Raw genomic sequence first — 21,917 nt, forward strand, 5'->3', positions numbered from 1 at the left:
AATATGCAAATTCCGAGGTCTACTTATCAGACTTACTAACTTACTTTACTTACTTAAAGTTCCTTATCAATTTTATGATTTTTTTTTTTTGGCTTTTTATAAAAAAAAAATTTTTAGAAATTTATTAAAAACTAAGCAACTGGAAAATGATGGCCTAGGGCGATTGACATTTTATTAGTGCAAATGCTGAAAAGACCCTCTTTTTATTTTTCAAATACAGAAATTTATAATGTTCAATAAATAACGAATTGATTTTCGAATACATCTTCAAACAACTTACCAAAATTTTTTATGGTTCAAACGTCGTAAAATGAGTCAACTTTGGTTGTAAAATGAAAACTTTGGAAGAAATCTCGACGATAGGTGTATAAAGGTGTTGTTTTGTTTTGCCAAGCCTGTTTTTCATATAATCTTAATGATTCACTTTATCACGGGGTGTAATAGCCACACCATTTGTTCTTAGAAGCGCATTCCTGTATTTCCTCTGCCAGTTTGTGGCCTTTCAAGTGACCTAGATTGAAAATATAGGCTTCAGTGCCTTTTGGGTGACATTCCAGGCACTCCTGGCACGCAGACTCCCCTTCTCCCAATGAAAACAACAATTATATTATTAAATACTATTCATGTAATTGTATGCAGGTATTAGTATTAATATTTTATATTTAACATTTTGTGACATACGCACAAGAGTTGTTGAGGGTTACGAGGACAATGGATAAAGTACTTTAATTTGTAAAATTCCTTAACAATTGCGATTAAGATAGGATCCCAAGTGTCCCGTCTGCATACTTGATTCCTGCGCACGCCACATTAACATTATTTTTTGTACAATCTGAAGTATTTGTGGGTCTCATTGAATGTTTAACTAACACACTAAGTCTACTGATTTTCGTTTCATGACTAGCTTTTAATTATGTTTGTCAACAGCATAAAGTTATGCAAGTCGCTTGTAAGCCTCTAAAAAAACTAAATTATTGCACATATAAGTTATAACAGCTCCCGCTGCTTAACAATTAATAGTTCCCCACGACGTCTGGGTCTGGGGTTGATGTTTCCAATGATATGTACGCTACGCTTCCGACTAGGTGCTTTTCGCAAGAGTACTCATAGAGTAAAATATTGCTATGTTTGTGGTGTAGCTGTAGGTGAACGTGTAAGTGTAGGGTGTGGGTGTGAAGGAGGCCTCTTCCTAGTGGGCCAGTGTCCAGATGGATTAAACGTTAGGGTTAAAACAGCAGAGCCCCTCCCACGTTTAGCGCCTTCTGTTGCTGCTGGTTTTTCTGATGTTGCTGCTTCTGTGGATGTTGCTTGTCTTTGCTGGAATATTGCTGGAATTGGTGTGTAGTTATGGTCGTTGGCGACTTGAGTTCCTCCACTATAATGACACCGTTTTCGTCCACAGTGTGATTTAACAGTAAGTTCTCGACCTGCTCATCGGACAACAGTTCTTTGGGTTCTGACGATCTGCAATGTTTGTATATTATAATGTAGGTACTCTTTGGTAAAAAATTGCGAAACACAAAGCTTAGACGACAGTGATCGGCGAGAAGACAGCGATTGGATAAAACAGAAACATAGGTTAAGTTAGTAACAAGTTGGTGTTAAAACATCAAATACTGATAGTTTTAGGTCCTTCGATTGGTGCGACAAGTCAATAACCTCTAATCGCTGACCTAATGCTATAGAAATTGCCGAAAATATTCTAAAGATGGGCTTATGTTTTCGGAAAACATAGGCCTGTAAAATTATATCTTTGCATTGATAATTTAAAGTTTGAAAAAAACTTGGAAACACACAGTTTTTAGAACTATTCTTTCAATAACATCGAGTAATATAATATATAAATAAGAAGCACAAATGAACATAGAAAGCATTTTTTTAAGACATGCTGCAGAACTTAATCTTCTTATATTTAAGATTTAAAAACACATATGTAACTCTGATAATAGATATTTTATCTAAAACTAAAACTAAATTGTCTTGTTATAAACTGAAGTTAGTGCCTAGCTCGCTTCCATAAAATAAAATAAATAAATGTTTAGATTATCCTGACCATTGAAGTCCTAATGCTAAACAAAAAATTACCAATTTAAGCTTTGTGTACCGTTATTAGAAAATATTAAATGTATCAAGAAATTAACTAGAAGTAGAAGTAAAAGCACCGGGTATTGAAAACACCTATATGCATGATAGGCCAAGATACGTACGAATAATGAATGAAAATAGCGAGCCAGAATGTCAAAGCATGATTCAAAATCATAAGACACACAAAATGAGCATTTAAATCACAACAGATACTTTCGGATTTGAATTTTCGTTTTGAGCAGTACATACAGAATTTTTGGTTAAAGCGAGTGTGCGTTCGTGCTGATGTTGTTATTATTATTATTATTATTATAATTATTATTGTAGTTAATTTTTGTAGTTGTTGTTGTTGTTGTTCTGGTTGTTATTGTTGTTGTTGGAGTAGTACTAAGTAGTAGTAGTTGATGTTGCAGTTAGTAGTGGAAGATATAATTATGAGAATCAAAGTAGCAAAAGCAGAGACCAAATTAAACCAGCCAATTGATTTCGATTTGAAATTTTGCGGTTGTAGTTGATGTGGCTGTTGTAGTTGCAGTACAATTATTTGGTGGATAGATGGGTGCAAAGTTCGCGCTGGATCTGGATGAGCGTCGTTGGTTGAGTGGGTGGGGTGGTTGGTTGGTTGCTAAGTTGGTAGGTTTCTAAGTTGCTTGCTATTCTTGTCTGTGGCTAATTCTTTATGGCTCAAATGAGCCGGGTCAGGCGGCTCTGCAGTGAGTTGAGCAGACTGCGACCACCGCCGCTGCCACCGCCACCGCCACCGCCACCGCCATTGCCACCGCTACCACCACTGCTCTCCCCGCCACTGTTTACTGACCTGCTGAAGAGGAAAAAGTCACCGCCGCTGGAGCTGCTGGCTCCTCCTCCGCCTCCAGGAGGACCGCCTCCGCCGGTAGTTCCACCACTGCCACTGGATAGCGTCATGGCAGCCACAGTGCCGCCGCCTAGCAGAGCTTCACCCTCTGCGCCGCCCTCGCCGGCCACCTCCGACTCGCTGTTCCGCCGCTCCAGGGTGCGTCCCACCTTCTGGAATCCATAGCTAAACACGTCCTTCACCTTATCACCGGCGTCGATCAGCAGATCCAGACTCTGACGCCGACCGCCGCTCTTGAAGCTGTTGGAGCGGGACAGCCACTGGCTCAGGCTCGCCTTCCGGCTCATCTGTTGGCCACCGGAGCCGCCGATGCCACCGTTGTCATCCTGGAATATCGTGGTGCACGTCACCTTGCGCTTGGGCTCGTCCGACGAGGAGGTTGAGTGCTGCGACTGGCTGTCCGCGTCAAAGTGACTCCGGCCTTGCCCGAAACTGCCGAGCCCGCCGCCTGTCGCACAGTCCAGGCCATGCTGGTCCAACAGCGACTGGTTCGAGTAGCTGGAGCTGGTGCTGTCCGAGTGGGACAATCGGATCTCCGTCCACTGCTCGATGTCGTTGTCCACCGGGGCTGCCGCGCCAGACACCGAGCCGGAGGCAGAGACAGAGGCAGATTCTAGGGAACCACTGTCAGCCTGGGAGCCCAGCTTGACCTCGTAGGCGGCGTGCAGTCCCTGGGCATGGGCCGAGAACAACCCGGACTCCCGGTCCGTTGCACTGGTACTGGCTGACTTATGCATCCCGCCCGCCAACTTCTGCGGAAAGGTGAGCACCGCATCGAAGTCCGACAGCAAGTGTGGACAGTCGTGCGGATCGGAGCGCGACTGGCGGGGCGAAGTGGCCGCACTGCCGCCCAGGCGCTCCGGCATGCGCAGGTATTCTTCCTCCTCCTCCGGCTCCACCTCCCCGTCCCGTGCCAAAGCGGACACATCCGAATCAGGCTTGAGGCACGTTGTCAGTGCGTCGACGGCGTCGACCTGCCGGAGCATGGCTTCGTAGTTGAGCAGGTTGTTCCGCTGCTGGCGCTGCCGGTGGATGTCCTCGGAGATCTGCTCGAGGTTCTTCAGCGCCTCGTTGTAGGTGAGCTTCGCCGCACTGACCTTCGCCTCCAGCTCGTTGATACGCGTCTTCTGTGCCTTCAGGAGTCCGTTGTAGTTCGCTCGTGTCTCGTAGTAGGGCCTGCGGGCAAGTTTGGAGCGGAAATGGCCGGTTAGTGGATCAGCATGAACCGGCTCGTGCGGGGCCATACTCACGAACATAGTGTACAATACAAAGCGTGCATTATGCTAAAATATCTCAATAATAGTAAACTGCTCTTGAGCTGCAATCTAAACAAACAAAACCGCAAAGAGCCAACGAAAGAAGAGCCAAATCCACCATGAAAATAAACAAGACAACCAAATATAATCAGAAATTAAAAACAGTAAGTAAGGGGTTAACTAAAGGACTTGACAAAAATTTAAAATAAAGTTAAATCGATCGAAACCTGAAAGTCTGTGGATCTGTTTCACTTTCCGTCATCAAATACTATTAGCAATTACTTATTAATTTTTCTCTCAAAAACTAATACGAAAACTCATTCAATCGCGTTAATAAATCTGCTCTTTATCATTTATCATGTAATTAGAGTGATAAATTAAGATAAAGGATTTAATTTTCAGTTTCTATTCAATTCATGAAAATTAAACAAGTTGAAACTTAACAAGAAAGGAAAGCTAACTTCGGGCGGAGCCGAAGTTGATATACCCTTGCAGTTGAGTCGCAGTCCGCTAGGTGGCGACACGCATCTTATATTATTAGATATATAGCGGATCGTATATAGTTGGCCGATCCTTATGAAATTTGGCATATCGAATTATTTAACCCAAAGAGGAAGCCACTGAAACTCCCATCCCTCTAACTTTAAAAACAACGAAGTTATAGCATTTCCGATCAATCAGTTATATGGTAGCTATAGGATATAGTCGACCGATCCCGGCCGTTCCGACTTATATACTGCCTGCAAAGGAAAGAAGGATGTGTGCAAAGTTTCAACTCGATAGCTTTAAAACTGAGAGACTAATTTGCGTAGAAACAGACAGACGGACATGCTTATATCGACTCAGGAGGTGATCCTGATCAAGAATATATATGCTTTACAGGGTCGGAGATGTCTCCTTCACTGCGTTGCACACTTTTGACCAAAATTATAATACCCTCTGCAAGGGTATAAAAACGAACTTTCCAAAAATTCAAAGATGAGTCTTGGGGGTCAAGATGGAATACCGACATCCCAGGCAGAATCCTGTGCTTGTGATGTGGATCTGTGTCAGATAGGTTGGAGGTGCCTGTCAGAAACCACTTATCTTTGAGACTGCAGGGATCAGCATTAAAATTAACCACAACCAAAATCACTCATTCCACGTAAAATGAAGTTATACAAAAAAGTGATAGATTCCAGCTGGGAAAGTACTTATTTGTGGCTTTAAACTACAGTGCTCCTATCTCCATTTTTTGAGTTCAAAATAATAGAACAGGTACTGCATACTGGCTCTACGCAAAATAAATAATTAAAAAATAAACATAAAACAGAATATAAATAACTTTAGTTTAAATAAGTTCTAGAAAGGTAGTTGATTAAAAACGAAAACCGAATAGGAGAAGAGTCTCGGGAAGGAACCTAGGAGCTCACCTGGAGGCGCGCAGGGCCTGCTTCAGTTGGCCTTGCAGCTTGCCGACCCTGTTGTTGGCCACCTCCAGCTTCAGCTGACACATCTTGAGGGTGTTCCGGGTGTCAGTGACCTCCAGCTGGGACTGGTTCACTTTGCTGGCTGCGTGGCTGAGCATCTCCTGGCAGGCGGTGTCCAGCGTGGCCTTCTCGCCCAGGCCCTGCTCGGCCAGGTAGACCATCTCCTTGGCAGCAGCATGGATGGACTTGGCCTTCTCGTGGTTAGCGGCAGCCTGCTGCGTCTCCTTAGCCAGCTGGGCGGCGTAGATGCGGGACTCGTAGTAGGGCTTGGCGGCGTCGATGGAGTTTCCCAGCTTGTGGGCGGAGGCCTTGATCCGCACCACGCTCTCCGCCAGCAGGCGCTTGAACTCGCACTTGGCCTCCTTGGGGAGATTGGGAGTTGGGATTTTTGATTTGAGAATCGGGTCAATGTTCGATGGGGGGGAAAAATCAATAGTCGCCACTTACGTCGAGCTCCACCTCGTACCGATTGATGTTGTCCGTTGCCGAGTTCAGCTTCTCCAGCTCGACCTGCGGTTCTCCATGGGGTTAGCTGGGTTATCACGCCAATAGACATGGCGAGGTACACATGGCCATGCACCTCCTACGTACCTGCACCCTCGGATCCACGGGCGTGTTGCTCTCTGTTGACATTGCTGCGTGGGCGCTGATAGGTGTTCCTCGAGGTATTCACAGTTTTCCCTGCCTGCCGGAGATGGGCACTTGCATGCCGGAACCCAATGGAGCACTGCACCGATTCGAGAAGTCAATTGCTGTTGCCAATTTGATTCATTTGCACACGGAGGCAATCAAGAGCAGAATTAAGTCAGCGTTTGATTGCTTCCGAAAGCTCTTCCATGGCAATCGCGCACAAAGCTTTTAGCCAGCTGAAAGCTCGGGTGCGACAGCTGACAAGCGCGTTTCTGTTGTTTTTGCAGCAGATGGGCACAATCAGTTACATTTTTTTGTGTTTTTATCGTTGTATAAAGAATATGGTTAAATCCTTAAAATAATTTCAATAAATACAAATAGCCAAAGCCAGATGGTCCACCGTGTGATATCGATAAACCAGCAGTTTCTACTCAAGCTTAAATCTGAGGCTGCCGATAACACAAAGTGGGCGGTAAATTTGAATTTAAAAACGGGCAAATGTTAGATAATAGTCGAATCGCTATAACAACCTGGCGACTTTTACTCAGACAAAAATTTGTTAGTTAGTAAGAAGTTGTTAGTCGATTTTGGAATTTTGAATACGGGAAAAATAGTTCCAAAAATTATAACATTAATATGTTGAATGAATAATTTAATATTTTGTTAAGATTTTATAATCAGAATTTTAGACCCGAAAAAGTCTAAATATTATCTTTGATATATTAATAAATATAATCTAAATATTATCTTTGATATATACTAAAAATATAATAATATACCATGAATAACCACCCTGTTAATTTCAACGAGCACCCTGTTAGAGTGACCAAGCAGAAAAAATTTCAAATAAATATTTAAAAAACATTTCAAGAGACACGTTTTTTCCGAATTTTTTTGAAAATCAGTCCGTTTTTCAAAAAAAAGTCGTTTAAAATAGAACATTGAAGTGCACAGAACTGTTATTTAGTAACTGTTATTACAGACATTATGCATAATATTCATTTATGTTTGGTTATTTGTAAATTTTTTCGTAGCTATTAACAACAACATTTGTAAATATGGTTTTTCTATATCATCGGTGTTTTTTTGAAAGAATAATAAAATGGAGCTGGTTACATGGCGCGTTTAATTTGCGGACCAAAGTGGGATGCAGCTATGGTATATGAAAAAATACCGCCAGTAATTTGGGAAGCTGGCAAATTGGCGTGACAGCCTACGGCCACACAGTGGCAGCGTCTGTCTGCGCCTCCTTCGCGAACCAAGCGACAAAGCGAACCGGGCGGTTAAGTACGAACCGGGCAAGCGCAAGCAGTCGCGCGCTGTGACTGCAACTCGTTGAGAATAGAAAACAGACCAACTGAAGCCAAATTGGACTGAATTGGACCAATCGGAACCGCACCGAACTGGCGAACTGGGTGGAGCGGTCGCAACGCAGTGGAGTTGTCGCGTCGAAAAGCCGTTAAATAACACAATAATACAAACGCGTCGTGCCTGTTGTGAAGTTTTTTTTATTTTTTTTGTGGTACCCAGTTCTTTTAAAACAAAAATAAAGTTTTCTGTGTGTGCCTTGGCCCCTTCCGCTGCTCTGCCCCTTTTCAGGAAATGCGCGCGCGCAAAGAAGGCAGCTCCGACTATCTGAGAGATTGGGTAACTGACCACCAGCCGCAGCTTTTGAAAGGAAAGTAAATTTCAAGTCCAGCTCGAGGTTTTCCAAAAAAAAAATTTAAATCAAATAAAATACAGCAGAAGAAAACGCCCGACTGGCTGGTAGTTGTTGTAGTTGTTGTTGCAACTGCGACTGCGGCTGTGGATGTTCTTTCTGCTGCTGGCTTTATCTTCTCTTGGCCTGCGACGCATTGTCTTGGCCGTTGTTTGCTTCTTAACTCGTTTTGGTTGAGGCCTTTTCGGCTTTTCCTCTTCTCTCCCAGCTCTCTTGCCTCTCGCTCTCTCTCCTCCTTCAGTCTTGCCCCCCCGCCCTCCTGCGGCATGTGCATGAGCTGCCATGCACTTGGGCTTGCCACACGTCTTGTGGCAGTCTTTGTCGCAGCAGCAGAGCAAGAAGCAGACTCAGTTTCCAAAACAAGCTTCGCAAAAAATCAATAACGGTATTGGCAGCCGAAGCTTCTGTTCCGCCTCGCATCTGTCCTGGGGGCCGGATCCTAGCAATGTTTACGTTTCGGCCGAGAATGCGTGCGAAATCAACATTTTTTGCTCCAAAGTTTAACGTTCTTTGCTGTCAAGTTTATTCCCTACTCTCAAACTGAGCTCCCCCCGGTTCCCAATCACCGAAGTCACGAACTTGTCGCCATAAACAAAGTTCGAAGTTGGGGAAAGCCGATGCCGAGAGAGGGCCGGAAAAGCGAATGCATGAGTGTCTCAGCTGCAAGCTGCAGCTCCCCCACCCCTCCCCCCAGCTAATGTTTGTTCGAAAGCCAAACACTTAATTACGGTTAACTCGCTCCCTCCCCCATGCCAACTCTTCTCTATCCCTCTCTTTCCCTCTTCTTATCTGTATCTTTCACAGGCCGTCTTCTCCGTATCTCTACCAATCTCCTGCACTACCAACAAAAGCAACAACTACAACAACAGCTCCAGTAACTAGAACCAGAAACGACGTCGGTGCTTTCTGGTAAGTCTTAGTTGTATCTCTTTCCCCCTCCCACTTAAACTTCAACTTCAACCTCAATCGGGAAAGTCCCTTCCCCAGGGAACTGTCTTCTTCCCTCATGAATTCGTAATTCACACTTGGAGTGGCTGGGCCTGCCAGCTGGCTTTTCGTACGAGGACTAGCGTCTTCTTTTGGCCAAAACCCATTCGGGCCAAAACGGAAATTTTTCCCCTCCCGATGAATCACTTTTGGAGCTATTTTTCATTCATGCAACTGCAATCCAATGGTTCGAGAACGTGCCTCTTCCTAGGTTTCAAAAAAAAAAACAAATCCAGACACTCTTCAATTAAAAGTATGTGTTTAGGGTCGAACTTGTGACGTAACTGAGCCTCAAACGCACATGAATGCCTGAACAAACGTCACAAATTAAATCGTGCATTTTTAGCAGTTATTTGACGCAAATATTGGGAAATCAGTGGCTTTTCCAACCAAGACTCCTTCAAGTTCGAGGCTGTTACTGCCAAGGACCATGGAATTTGAATTTTTGGCCATTTAAATGCACTTACCCCTTCTTGGCCGCTAAACGCGCAATTAAAATTATGCTGTTTGCCCCAAAAAGGCCACTCGGGGCGCAGTTCACCTCCAGAGTTCAAGAATGTGGGCCAAGTGGCTCCCCCCGAAAGCCAAAGCCCTTTTGTCAACCGAGCGAGAACGCCACAAGAAAGGCATTATTAGGAGACACTTCCAGCTTTAAAAGGGTGGAAATCTATGGGGAACAAAGTTTCATATTTTTCTTGTTTTTAATTGTTTAATTCTATTCCTTCATTATAGAGTTACAGATAGTTGTAGAGACTATAGAGCTCCTATACTTATGTGCTCCTTAAGGGGTTACACGCGGTTAGGATCTTCAAAAAATCAATTTTTTTAATTTAAATTTTTTGAATATTCATATATTTAGGAATATAAAGTTACAAAATTAAAATAATACGTAAAATATATTTATAATTGTAAATAATTTAATAATATATAAAATGTTAAATAATAAAGCTCTAAAAATTTGTTATTTGTAAATGTTTTTGTTTTTAAACTTTAAGGCAAATTTAATTACTCAAACAACATATATAGAGAATTTAGCGACGAAAGAGGCTCCTCCAACAATATTCAAAAAACTTTATATGTATTTGTTAAAAAAAAATACCAGAAACATAACGAACATCACGAACATAAACCAAACGCAGTTTTATTTGAAAATGTGTCTCTGTAGTCAGAACTTATATTATTATTTAACTATTTTTTGTAATATGAATAAAAGTTATTTACAAAAACATGTTTTGCGGAGGAACCTCGCCTCAAAACCCTGTTTTCTCATAACCTCTTGAAAACGATTGATCTCAAATTTTTACACATTTTTTTAAGATATCTTAAACAATTTTAATTGAAATTACTATGTTACTTTTTATTTTTATGCAATTTAGTTGAAAAATGAACGGAAGAACGAAAGAAGAACGAAATTTTGTTTGCCAAGTTCCGGCATTTGAATAAAAAAAATAATTTTTAAATATTTAAATTTAAATATTTATTAAAATACATACATAGGTATACATATAATCAAAAGTAAATATTCCTTATCTTTCTGAACTAGCCAGCACTAGCCAGAGTAAACAGCAACTTGCATTTAAAAAGGCCCTTTTTAGGTCTGGCAGCTGCGGTTAACCCCTTAAATAGCTGTTAGGTTCTTGAATGCCTTGCAAATAGAATACAAAAAACTAGAGGGCATAGGAACTTCGGCTTGGCCTCGCGCTAACCTTACGCATTCTTGCTTACTAAGTTTTCAAGTTCTTGTCTAATTGTGCGTCGCTGCGTGATGTTGGGGAGCATGTGGCCTGCACTGCGCTTCGGTTCGAGGGCAGAATGAAGCCCCCCTACGCCACTCCCAGGCCCCATCCCCATACACCGACCCGCATAGTATTACCGGCCTGGTATCAGTTCCGGAGCTGCGCAAGAGTGAGTCGCCTCTAAATTGCACAAAATGGTCTTGGGAACTGGTCTGGTGGCAAAAGTGCAAGTGGCAAGCAGGGTGTTGGGCCTGGGCGTGGGCGTGGGCGGGGGCGGGGGCGGGTGTGTCATTGGCAGACTGAAGCAGACTCGAAATAACAATAGCACCACTTCCCACAGCTTTTGATACTTTCTTGAAGGCGGAAGAGTAAAGGAGGGACTGATTAGCTTTTGGCTTTTTTTTGCAAAGAAAGTTTAAAATTTATTAAGTTTATAATTCAAATAACTTGTATTTCTATAATTTGTTAAAACCGACAATGTTCTTGGCCTTCAAATGAAATGAGTTGTAATTTATCAGGGGGTTCATGCAGTTTTTTTTTTTTATTTTTTTTTCTCAAATATATAGATAGTATAGTAAATATATAGTAGATATATATTAGATACATATTATTTTTCAATATATTTCAACTAAACGCTTTAATTAACAATTTTAAGCCATCTCAGGTAATGGTACTTTTAGAAAGTTACGAATTTAATATTAAAGTGTGTAAAGTGTAAAGAGTGTTTATAGCAATTTTTTTTTAAATTTTTTATTTATTCTAGTTTCTTTGATTTGTTCTCTGCAAAGGCCATTCGGTATAGCCGTTTGGAGTTACGATGGAGGAAAGTTCTGAAAACAATGTTTTGAGACAAACTTAACTTAAACTTGACAAACACTGACATACATTTTAAAGACTTCATTTTCAGCGCTCGACTGCGAATTTTCCAAAAACGCGTTATAAACAAAAACACAAACATGTTGAGAAATCAATTTATGAAAAAAATCGTGTTCTTGGGACCATCACACGGGAAACCCCCTTTAGAGGGCATGGAAAAATGAGAATTTTTTATATTTTTTTTTTTTGAAAAACCAACAAATTTATGAATAAATATAAACAAACACGGCTATTGCTTCCAATACTTGTAAGGCTTATGTTAATTGAACGCTATATAATCTAAAATCTAAAAATATCTAAAATCCAAAATTAAAATTATCGTTGAATAATCGATTCGTAATTAATCGATTTGGCATAATTTTAAAAAACATTTAAACAAATGCGTAAAAAAGTTTAAGACTTGTCCCTTTATAGTAGTTATGGAGCTAAAAATTCTGGAGGTTCTGGAGATAAAAATTCTTCTGGAATAAAATAAAATATATTTGTCCATTTAGTCATTTATTTAAATGTTTTAAATTTAAATTGTGGAAAGTTTCCACTGGAAACCCCTACACCCCAGTAAGCTAATGTTGAGCTTGACTTCAAGGTGTTCTGGGATCAAGTGAAGGACAAGCACTAATCTTGTAAACTTTCCCCAAGTGGTTGCACCTTTTCCGCTTCACTAGCCCTCTGTTTATAAACAATTGCCAGTTTCTGAATTGGTGCCATCCACTTGGCTCCCCAGAAAGCAAATCTACAAGTGCGGTTGGAGCTTTCTTTGAAGAATTCACTTCACAGTCATCGAGTCTTTTTTAGTTGACAAGTGTGAGCCTAAAATTCATAAAAAAGACTTGAAAGATAGACCCACTTTTATTTAAGACTATTATTCAATTACTATTATGCTCTCACTGTCTTTAATTTATTTTTACGGTTATTATTATTATTATTAATATTAGTCTGCAATAAAATCTGAAATAAATATAGGTGCTTTATCCTCAGAACCTAAAGGAAAATGTGCAGGACATTGATCAGAAATCCGTAATCAAGGACATTCCTGCGTTTTTCACTTTTTAACTAAAAAATCGGGCATAAATAAGTCAAAAAAGTTGATGCCAACAATAAGGTGTTAACATAAAATATTACTTTATTTCGAATTCATCCCTAGACTAAACAATGGAACGGAAAAGTTAGCTTTTTGGTTAAAATTTTGTTTAAAAGTATCTGCAAATGAACTACCTACATATTAATATTTAATTATGTTTTATTGATATGCGTTTAAATTTAATTTTCATCTTTGTTTGTTTTGATATTTTGGCATTTTAGAATTTAAAATGATTCACTAAATTGTTCTTCTAATCTGGAGATAAAGAATTATTTGCCTTTGGGCGCTGGGAGTGCTTGGCTCAATTCGATTGGGTTCAATGAAATTGAATGACGATATCTTTATCTTTATCCTAAGAAGTAGTAGATTAAATAGGTTTATCTGAAAAATATATTCGCTTTGAATATTGGAATTGCTGAAGACGACTTCTCCGATCATATAACTCATTGTTTGTGAGGATATTTTGAGATATAGTTTAGGATGGTTGATGGTTGTTAATTGAACAGTCTAATTTACGGGGGTAGGTTTAATTAGTAGGTAAGTTTATTTAGGTGTTCTTTGAAGATACTGTACGCCATCAGTATTTAATAATATGAATTTTTATTTAAAAAAACAACATTCGAACTACCCTTTCTCTAAAACTTCTTTCCTACAGCTGTCCAAGGATATAAACTATTTACAGATTATTTTATTTATAATCTAGATTATATAGATTATATATATTGTATGTATATAGATTATTTTATTTATAAAATATTCTTTCACAGGACAAGTTAATGTTCGTATCTCTTTTGATTCCTTGGCAGACCGAACCAAAAGGTTCTAAAAAAAGGTTTCTTTAAAAATATCAAGAGTACTTGCAAGTTCTAGCATTTGTAGAGATCCTGAAGATCCTCTGGGAAAGGACACATCTTGCACAGCTTTTCAGGCTTCATCTTGACTAATTCGTTTAATAATTTCATTTTTTAAAACTATAAATTAGACTTTTGCGAATAGATGGGTTTTAGAATCAAACCGAAAGTAAAAAAAAGTGTTTGGGGATAGGGGCAGGGGTAGGGAGGAGTGGCTGGGGCAGTGGCAGTGGCGAAAACTGGTTCTCGACTGGCCGCGGTTTGCATGCCACATCCAATTGTTGGCTGGCCGGCCGGCTGCTGGCAGCCAGTGAGCAGCCTCAGTTGACAACTGCAGTGGCAGTGGCAGTGGCAGTTGCAGTTTCCAGTCCGCCCTCCACCCGCCAGCACCCGCCGCTGTTTGCCAATTACCAGCAGACACATATACATACATACGTTTGTGTATTTCAATTGATTTCTAATTAACTGTTTGCCGAGCTGCGTGCCAGTGCTCGAGTGTGAGTGTGACTGTTCTCACGTGGACACTTGATCCGCTTCTGTTCCATGTGCCGCCGCCCTGACCTGCCCCAACCTCGTTGCCATACCCTGGTTAAGTGTGTGGGGGTATTGGGTAGTAGAGCTAGAGGGCTCTGGAGGTGAAAGACAGGGATCTGTCCATGCAAAGAATTCCTTGAGACGCTGTAGCATTCATACCCGGTTCTCTTGGAGAAGGTAGGCTTATTATCAGAATCTATCAGAATACTTGTATTACTAATTGTTGAAAGTTTAATCCTCGATCGTCCAAGAAATCAACAGACACTGACCGCACTCCGTATTTACAATCAATACAGCAAACTTCCCCTTTCAATTGCTGCTTTAATTAAGCTTTTCTTATTTTTCTTATTTTTTAGATCCAAGTTCCTAAGACACATCCAATCAGTTCTGGTGTATTAAGTTAAGGGCAAAGTTACAACGCAGTGTATATATCTATAGTACTAATAAGTCATCGATATGAAGTATATTTTAATAATATTATAGAGTATAAAGTGTAGAGTTTATAGAGTAGAGAGTACAGGGTATAGATTAATATATAGAATAGGAGTATACAATATAGACTATAATAGAATATAGAATAATATTATTTATTTTAGATAAACAATTTTCTGTTCATAAAGGATTCAGAATACTGTATAGAGTATAGATAGAGTGTACAATATAGAGTATAGAGTGTATAGTAAAGAGGAGTATATAGTACATATTTGTTAAAAATAACTTATAAAAAGGGTATGAATGTCCCGGGACTAAAACAAATGGGCTTTCTTCTCATTGCAGTGCCGCTTTGGGGCAGAAACGAGGGTGCCACCTATGTGCTTATCGCTCCTCAGACATTTGTAGGTCAAGTCGTGTCTCGGCCAGGCCTCTGTCTTCCGGGCGGCGTGGGCGGTCGGCCCGCAGAGATGAAAAGCGCTTTATGAGCGGATTACTAATCGCCGCTGCGGATCAGAGCAACGCCAATGCGCGAGTCAATTAGTGTATGTAGGCGCAAAAATTAATTTGTTCGCCGCCAACCGCCAAGCGGCAAACGGCAAACGCCAAACGTCGATCGCGACAAAGTCGGCTAAGCGCCGCTCAAGAAATCGCTGGGTTTCTACGAGCTTTAATTAAATCATGGCATGCCGACTGGCTCAAGGGGACCGGCAGAGCCGAAGGTGGATTGGGTTGGAAGCCGGTGGAGAGTGCTTGTAATTAGCATTATAACTGATTCATAACAGCATAATTCTGCGATCAGTCTTTGCTTTTTCGATCACTTGTAATGAAAAATACTTCAGCAGCGAGCGCTAGTCTAATTGGCACTTGTTTCTGAAGGCAATTCCATCGAAACTATGATACAATAGCTACAAAGTTGTCTCATCGGGGAGCCAGGGGAGAGTGCTTGTAATTAGTATTAACTAATCCATAACATCACAATTCTATGATCAGTTTTTAGGTATTTTAATCAGGTATTTTCAATCATTAAAATAAAGTATCTAAGAAGTTTTATTATTTAGTTTAGTTAGCTATTTTTTCTGAAGCAAAGCACTTGTTTCAAACGTAATCATGATACAATAGCTATAAGGCAGTCTCATCGTTGTCTACCTACATATATCTACATATATCCTCTATAGTTGAATTTTAATTCCGGTAGCATCCAGTGTTGCAAAGCAAAAACTGATTCGAACGCGAATTTTAACCCTTTCTGTGTGCGAATGACTTTGTTTCTACTTTTGTTGCAAACTGATACCAGGAGTACAATTTATGGAGGCGAAGCCACAATCCAAATGAGCGTGGTATAATTATTACTATCGGAGTCCGTAAATTATGATCATTTTTGATTTTTATTTTTTAATCACAAAAATATCACTCAATTCAAGATAGCAGGCTGTTGGAAAACTTTTGAATATTTGATTGCATCCTTAGAACAAGTATGGAGGTACAAGATAACACCATGATTTTTTCGCGATCACACTTTCACCCACCTTTACAAATGAGAAAAAACTGAAAAAAAACTTGTAAATTAGTATCGCCAAAAATGTTTCTATGGAAGATATGTTTTTTCCTAATCGAAATCAGTAGAAAGAATCATAGCATTTTTTAATTTTGGATTTAAGGAAAAGTAGGGAACTTGTTATTTTGTAGATTTGTAGATTGTAGATTTTTTCGCTCAGAGAATAAGCATTATTTTGTGATTTAAATAAAACTCATGATTATCGTTCCTGATTAATAAAGATTATAGTAAAAGAATTGCATCAGATATCTACCTATATGTACATCTTGTAGAGAGAGATGCAAAAGCGTTCTATTCTAAAAATAGAATTTATTTTAGACAAAAAATTATCTGTTCAAAAGCAAGGAAATTAAATTACAGAAACATATGGAGAACAATTAAAAAGAACATTCTTATATTATAGTATTTTTTAGTCTTTTTATTATAGTATTATAGCGCCGTCCAAAGCTTAGTAATCAGATCGAAAAACATGTTTGAAGAGCAAAAAAGTTAACCTACGTTTCTACTACCAATCTGGTGTGCTTGTTGACAAACTAATTTCAATTTGGATTTAAAAATAGACAATGTTGCGAATTACCTATATTTTTAAATACCTTTTGCGAGTAAAACTTTTCCTTAAACACCTTTTAACTGCATCCCACAATTTGTTCATGGAACTGGTATCGAATGGTGTTTCTCAACAACTTGGCTGTAAAACCATAGGTTTTTTTAGCATATTAAAAATTTTTTTCTTTTCTTATTTTTTATCTTTTTCAAAGCTGAATAACAAATTCTGTCGATCTGATGCTTTAGGTTTGAGGGTTAACCCTAAGACTAGGCTTAAGGGGTTATATACAGTCAGGCGGTCAAAAAAATGCAGTTTTTGGGTATTTTTTTTTTCAAGGAAATATTTATTTATTAAAGTTGAATTTTTTTCTATATTATTTTACATATTTTAAAGTTTAAAAAAATATATTATATCTGTAAAAATATTATTTCCTTTGGCCTCTGCAGCTTATCTCCCAATGGTCTTCGAAGAAAAAGTGTCTCGCGGTGAACATAATAACTATTTGCAGAATCATCGGAAATCAAAAATTCAAAAAGATGATTTTAGTATATTAAAAAATGTAGTCCTTAATCGAAGGAATTAAAAAAATATCACTTTTTGACAAAATGGCAGCTTCCAAAAAAAAAAGTTCATTTTTATGGAAAAAAAATCGACTTCAAATGTTGATTTAAATTATAATTTTAATTTTATTTAAAAGATCTTCGATTAAAGACAGCAAAAAGTAGTTATTAATTTTGTGTGAAAATTAGAGCTAAATCGGTTCAGTGGTTTTCGAGAAATCGTGTTCACCGATTTGAGAAACATAGTTTTGAGAAAAACGATTTTAAAGTTTCACAAACAGCTTACATTGAGTTAAAAATTTTTTCTAGTTTTGTCTGTAACTTGGGAAATATTTCTCGAATCTTCATAAAAATTTTTTTCACAACAGAGAAATATATATTCTTTAAGAAAATGCAAAAAAAAAAAAATCGATTTTTTGAAAATCCTGACTGTATATAACCCCTTAAGGGTTAACAAAGCACTTGTTAGTCAACACTGTTTTTAGTGTTAGTCAACAATTATTTTGTCAAAGTCATTTTGTTGAAGGACTTTATTCTGGAATTCAAGAATGCCTTATAGTTGTTGTATGATTCTGGAGAAGTCATATTTTCAAGATGTTTCAAATAGTTTCAGAATTATTTAACCGAAAATGAAGCCTCCAGATTGGTTATTGGAGTAACTTTTAAAAAAGCCCTCAAAACTGTCTTTAAAAATGTCCCCTCCAGAGTGGTAGTAGTACTAGGAGAAGTCCAAGGGACCAACGAATGATTTCAGACCCGCCGCGAAGCGAATCATTTGCTCCAGCACTGCCCAAGAACCCGATCGCTGTCCACTCCACTCCGACTCTCCAAACATAGACGGCGAGTAACTGAACTGCGCCTCTGTGCGAACAACGGAATGCGCCGGCAATTAAAATGAACTCACGCTGGCAACCCTGACAAGAAACTGGCGGACAGCCGGCCGGCCGGACGAACGTCTTTGAGTTCTGGCCTCTAGAGTCTACAGTCTACAGTCTTGAGTCGGTTTGAGATGAATGGCCAGCCAGTGTCTGAGCTACGCTCGTACGTACGAAGTATCTGTATCTTGTAGAGTATCTTGCATACAAAGTGTGGAAGCTGATTATGATTTTGCGCGGCGGGCAAGTGCAGAGTTGTGTGATTCGCTAATGACTGTTGATGTTTTGATATTCAGTCTAGTGGAGAGTGTGCTTTCAACTCTTAGGGGGGGATACACAGTGGTGAGCACATATTTGTCACTTCTGAGTTCAAAGTGTTATAAAAGCGGTAAAAGTTTATTAATCGCCAAAATTTCTTTTTGCCAATAATCCCTTTTCATTTCTACTATACATAAAAAAAACATATTCATATTATTTTTTATTTAAAAAAAATCCATGTATGCTTTTGGACGTTTGTGCTTTTTCGTGGTCTTTCCCATATTAACAATATTAGTACTTTGTTCACAGACCCTTAGCTTTAATGACACTTTTAATGCGCCTAGGCATACTTTCGACAAAATTCTGCAACATTTTGTTTGAAATATTTTTACATTTTGTTCCTATCCTGACCCACAGTTCCCCAGAGCCCTTCGGTACAATATCGTACTTTGCCAGTCTTTTTTTTTTAGCAGATCCCCTAGATTTTCAATCGGATTCGAATCCGGGCTCTGAGCTGGCCACTGCATAATCTGAAATCTTCGGTTTCTTAGCCAATTTTCTTCGATTTTAGCCGTGTGCTTGGGGTCTTTATTTTGTTGGAAAATGATTTCTTCAATGGGCTAAGCACAATTGTCCCGGGAGCCTGGGAGATTGGTCTCCAAAATATTAGGATAATGCTCCTTTTTCATGATTTTTCAAGCAAGCAGTATATAATTACTAGTGAGTACAGTATAAATTATACTTGTAGTATATCCCCCCTTAAGAGTTGCAAATTTCGAATGATCGAAATTTGTTGACCAACTATTTGTTTTTAACAATTTGTGCTTTACAAAATAGTTTATATTGTACATATGTAAATATTTGTACAGTTAGGCAAAAAATTTAAGTTTGAATTCCACCTCCAAGTGCCTCAAATCGCGCATGTAAGAGAGGAATATGTCACTGTAATATTAAAACTTTATGAACTTAACCCTCTATTGCATCACCAAAATGGTAATAAAAAACAACTTTTTTTATACATACATAATAAAAATTTAAAAAATAGTTTGTCAATTTTTTCAAAATTAAATTTTAAACCTAAAATAGTTTAAAGATAATAACAGATTAAAATCTAATTAGAAAATTTATCTTTTTATATGTATCTTTTAAACTTAATACATTAATACATACTTAATACATACAACTTAAATATGTTAAACTTTAGACGGCTCCTTTTCCTTCTTTCATTTTTTTTCTTCCTTATGGAAGCGGAAACCTTGCCACATATCAGAGTGAATGAAAAATTATGGTCGTCAGTATGGAATTATCTTCCTAAACCTGCTTTTCTATTCAAAAAGTTTTTTTTATTATTATATTATTTTTATTATTATTATTATTTTTTATTTTATTAAATTTATTTTATTAAACAATATTTACATTTTTTGGTTTAAATAGTAGATAATCCTATCCACTTGTAATGAAAATCAATGATTCTTTTTTTTTATTTCTGAATGACGAAGCTCCAGCGTGTCCCTAAGAGAGAAACTCAAAGATCGGAGCGCTGTGCCACGTACGCCACACGTCCGCCATTTTGTAATATTTTTATTTTTAAAAAAATGTTGTTAATATTTTTCGAAGTACTTCCTTTAAATTTATCCGCTGTTTCACGACGATTGCTTCATTATTTCTTTCATAAACTATTTCCAAAATCATGAAAAATATTTTTCTCAAACTTCACCCACGATTCCGGGTTATTGGATTCTTTAAACAAGTTATATCTTTCTAGATACTTGCATGCACGGAATGATCTGGAATATTAGAGTATTGGATTGAAAATGGGGAAATGGTAGACATTTGAATCAAAGTGATGCGAATTTCGATTTTTGTTGTTGTTTTTTTGCCAAACAAAATCCAATTTTGTAGTTTTCATTTATTCTAGTTATTTCGATAAGCTGAGTTATTTCACGAATTTCAAGTTATTCAGTCTTTTTGAGGATGAGGATGGTTTTGAGTTTAAAGTTTAACGACTGGACTCGAATTCAGTGCTCGAATAGCTCCAGCTCGAACATCTAACTACTGTATCTTAAAGTACTAATTAGAAAATCGCTTACCCCTTATTCTAAACATCTGAAATTTAAAAAACTTTTATTTCTACTAGTTGTGTACTTCAGTCGCACTCACAAGTGCAGGTTGCTGGGGATCTTTGAAATCTATCTTCCTTCCCTGTGGCGCCACAACACACCCAGCACACACCCCGGCGCACAAATATTTGTTTATGCCCGTAATTAGCCCTCGGAACACAATTAGCTGCCAATCAGGTCCCTGCCTCCAGCAAGGTGGCCTCTGGCCAGCAGGCCACAGTATCACAGTTGCGTGATAAAGTTGGCACTTGGTGTCGGCGCCTGCCACTCGAGCCGAGAGCCTCTGGCCAGCCCCGGCGGACATGGCCTATTGTTTTTCGCCTTCAGCAGCCTCTCGAAGCTGTCGGGAAGCTGTCGCGTGGCTTGTTTGCCCGGCACTTCTCGCCAAGGGCTCTTCCGAAGATAATTAGCCCAATGGTGGGCTACCCTTCGCGGCACAACGGGCAGGTGAACAGGACATCTAGTCCAGGAGGCGCCAACACAATGGGATAGTTGGAAGCTTATATGGCGGCTCTTTACGAGGCTGTCACTCCGAACAAGGCGGGCCATTACCTGGAAATCGCTGACAGAACGGTAGGCATCTTACGGCCAAATTATTATAGTCGTAAAAAAATCAGAAGCTCGAGATGCTACCGCGGCCCATACAAATGGCTCGATTAAGAACGCCACTTGCTGGCCCGCTAATCGCCGAGGCACGTCCCAAAACAAATCGCAATCACAACCGCGATCGCCAAACTTGGCGCAAACGAACAAGTTCTCCATGGAAGCGCGTCAGTGCCGGGGATCTAATTATAGCGCTGCCCCGCTGCTGGGCTCTAGGCTCTTGAGCTCCCCAGCGCCGCGCGTCTTTTTATAAATCATTGTTTGGCATTGCTCATTATTCGCGTGACAGGGCAGAGACTCCGCGTCAGTTGTTCAACACATGCTGGCAACTAGGAAGATGAAAGCGAAATCACGGCCCACTACACTACACTCTACAGTACTGAACTGAAATGTACTGATCTGTACTGTCTGCGGGGCAGATCGATCCGCAGTCCATACAGACTCTGGGGCAGAAATCAATTATTGCGTTATATCATGCTCAGCCGCTGCAGAGGCATTGTTGAGGGAGGAAGTAATCGTTTTCCTTCGCAGGCCACGGCTTTCTGTCTTTTTTGTTAGACTCAGCTCAGAGGGTAGATTCTGGAGAAGAATGTGGTAGTGCCCTCAACTGCGATTTGGAGATTAAATACTGCTAAGATCTGGCGCCGACTCGACTGTGTATCTCTGAAACTTTAGTCCTTTGATCTGTTGGTCATACACTGGCAGAAAAACTAAAAATTTTGTACATAAACCACTCGGAAGTCGACCAAGAATGACTTCACTCAAGGGAGCCTTCTCCTCAAATAGACCAATTTTTAAAAATTTATTGAGAGAAAATGATTTGGATCATTTATTGGTATTTTATTAATGATTGAACATTTTCTTT

At 39.3% G+C, this 21,917-nt stretch overlaps 2 protein-coding genes across 14 annotated transcripts in view; one reads left to right on the top strand and one right to left on the bottom strand.

The window, feature by feature from the left end:
• Positions 1-607: 607 nt before the first annotated feature.
• Positions 608-6,599, bottom strand: LOC6504247 (SH3 domain-binding protein 5). 2 transcript variants are annotated; one of them, XM_014903709.3, is made up of 6 exons: positions 6,276-6,599; positions 6,132-6,194; positions 5,628-6,046; positions 4,210-4,284; positions 2,903-4,135; positions 608-1,464 (listed from the first exon to the last, which is right to left on the bottom strand). In XM_014903709.3, the coding sequence occupies exons 1-6, from the start codon at positions 6,315-6,317 to the stop codon at positions 1,227-1,229; spliced, it is 2,070 nt and encodes a 689-aa protein (XP_014759195.1). In that variant the 5' UTR covers positions 6,318-6,599; the 3' UTR covers positions 608-1,226. The 2 variants fall into 2 exon arrangements, with proteins under 2 accessions (XP_014759195.1, XP_014759196.1); XM_014903710.3 differs by lacking the exon at positions 4,210-4,284 and having other exon boundaries at positions 6,276-6,597.
• A 2,240-nt stretch (positions 6,600-8,839) lies between these two features.
• LOC6504270 (Ca(2+)/calmodulin-responsive adenylate cyclase) overlaps positions 8,840-21,917 on the top strand; it is a 57,496-nt gene continuing 44,418 nt past the window's right edge. For all 12 annotated transcript variants that reach the window (XM_032452969.2, XM_032452971.2, XM_032452974.2 and 9 more), the window contains exon 1: positions 8,840-8,943. The gene's annotated coding sequence lies outside the window, so the exon portion shown is untranslated. The remainder of the gene's footprint in view (positions 8,944-21,917) is intronic.

The sequence above is a fragment of the Drosophila ananassae genome, chromosome XR, assembly GCF_017639315.1.
Source record: "Drosophila ananassae strain 14024-0371.13 chromosome XR, ASM1763931v2, whole genome shotgun sequence".
NCBI lineage: Eukaryota > Metazoa > Arthropoda > Insecta > Diptera > Drosophilidae > Drosophila > Drosophila ananassae.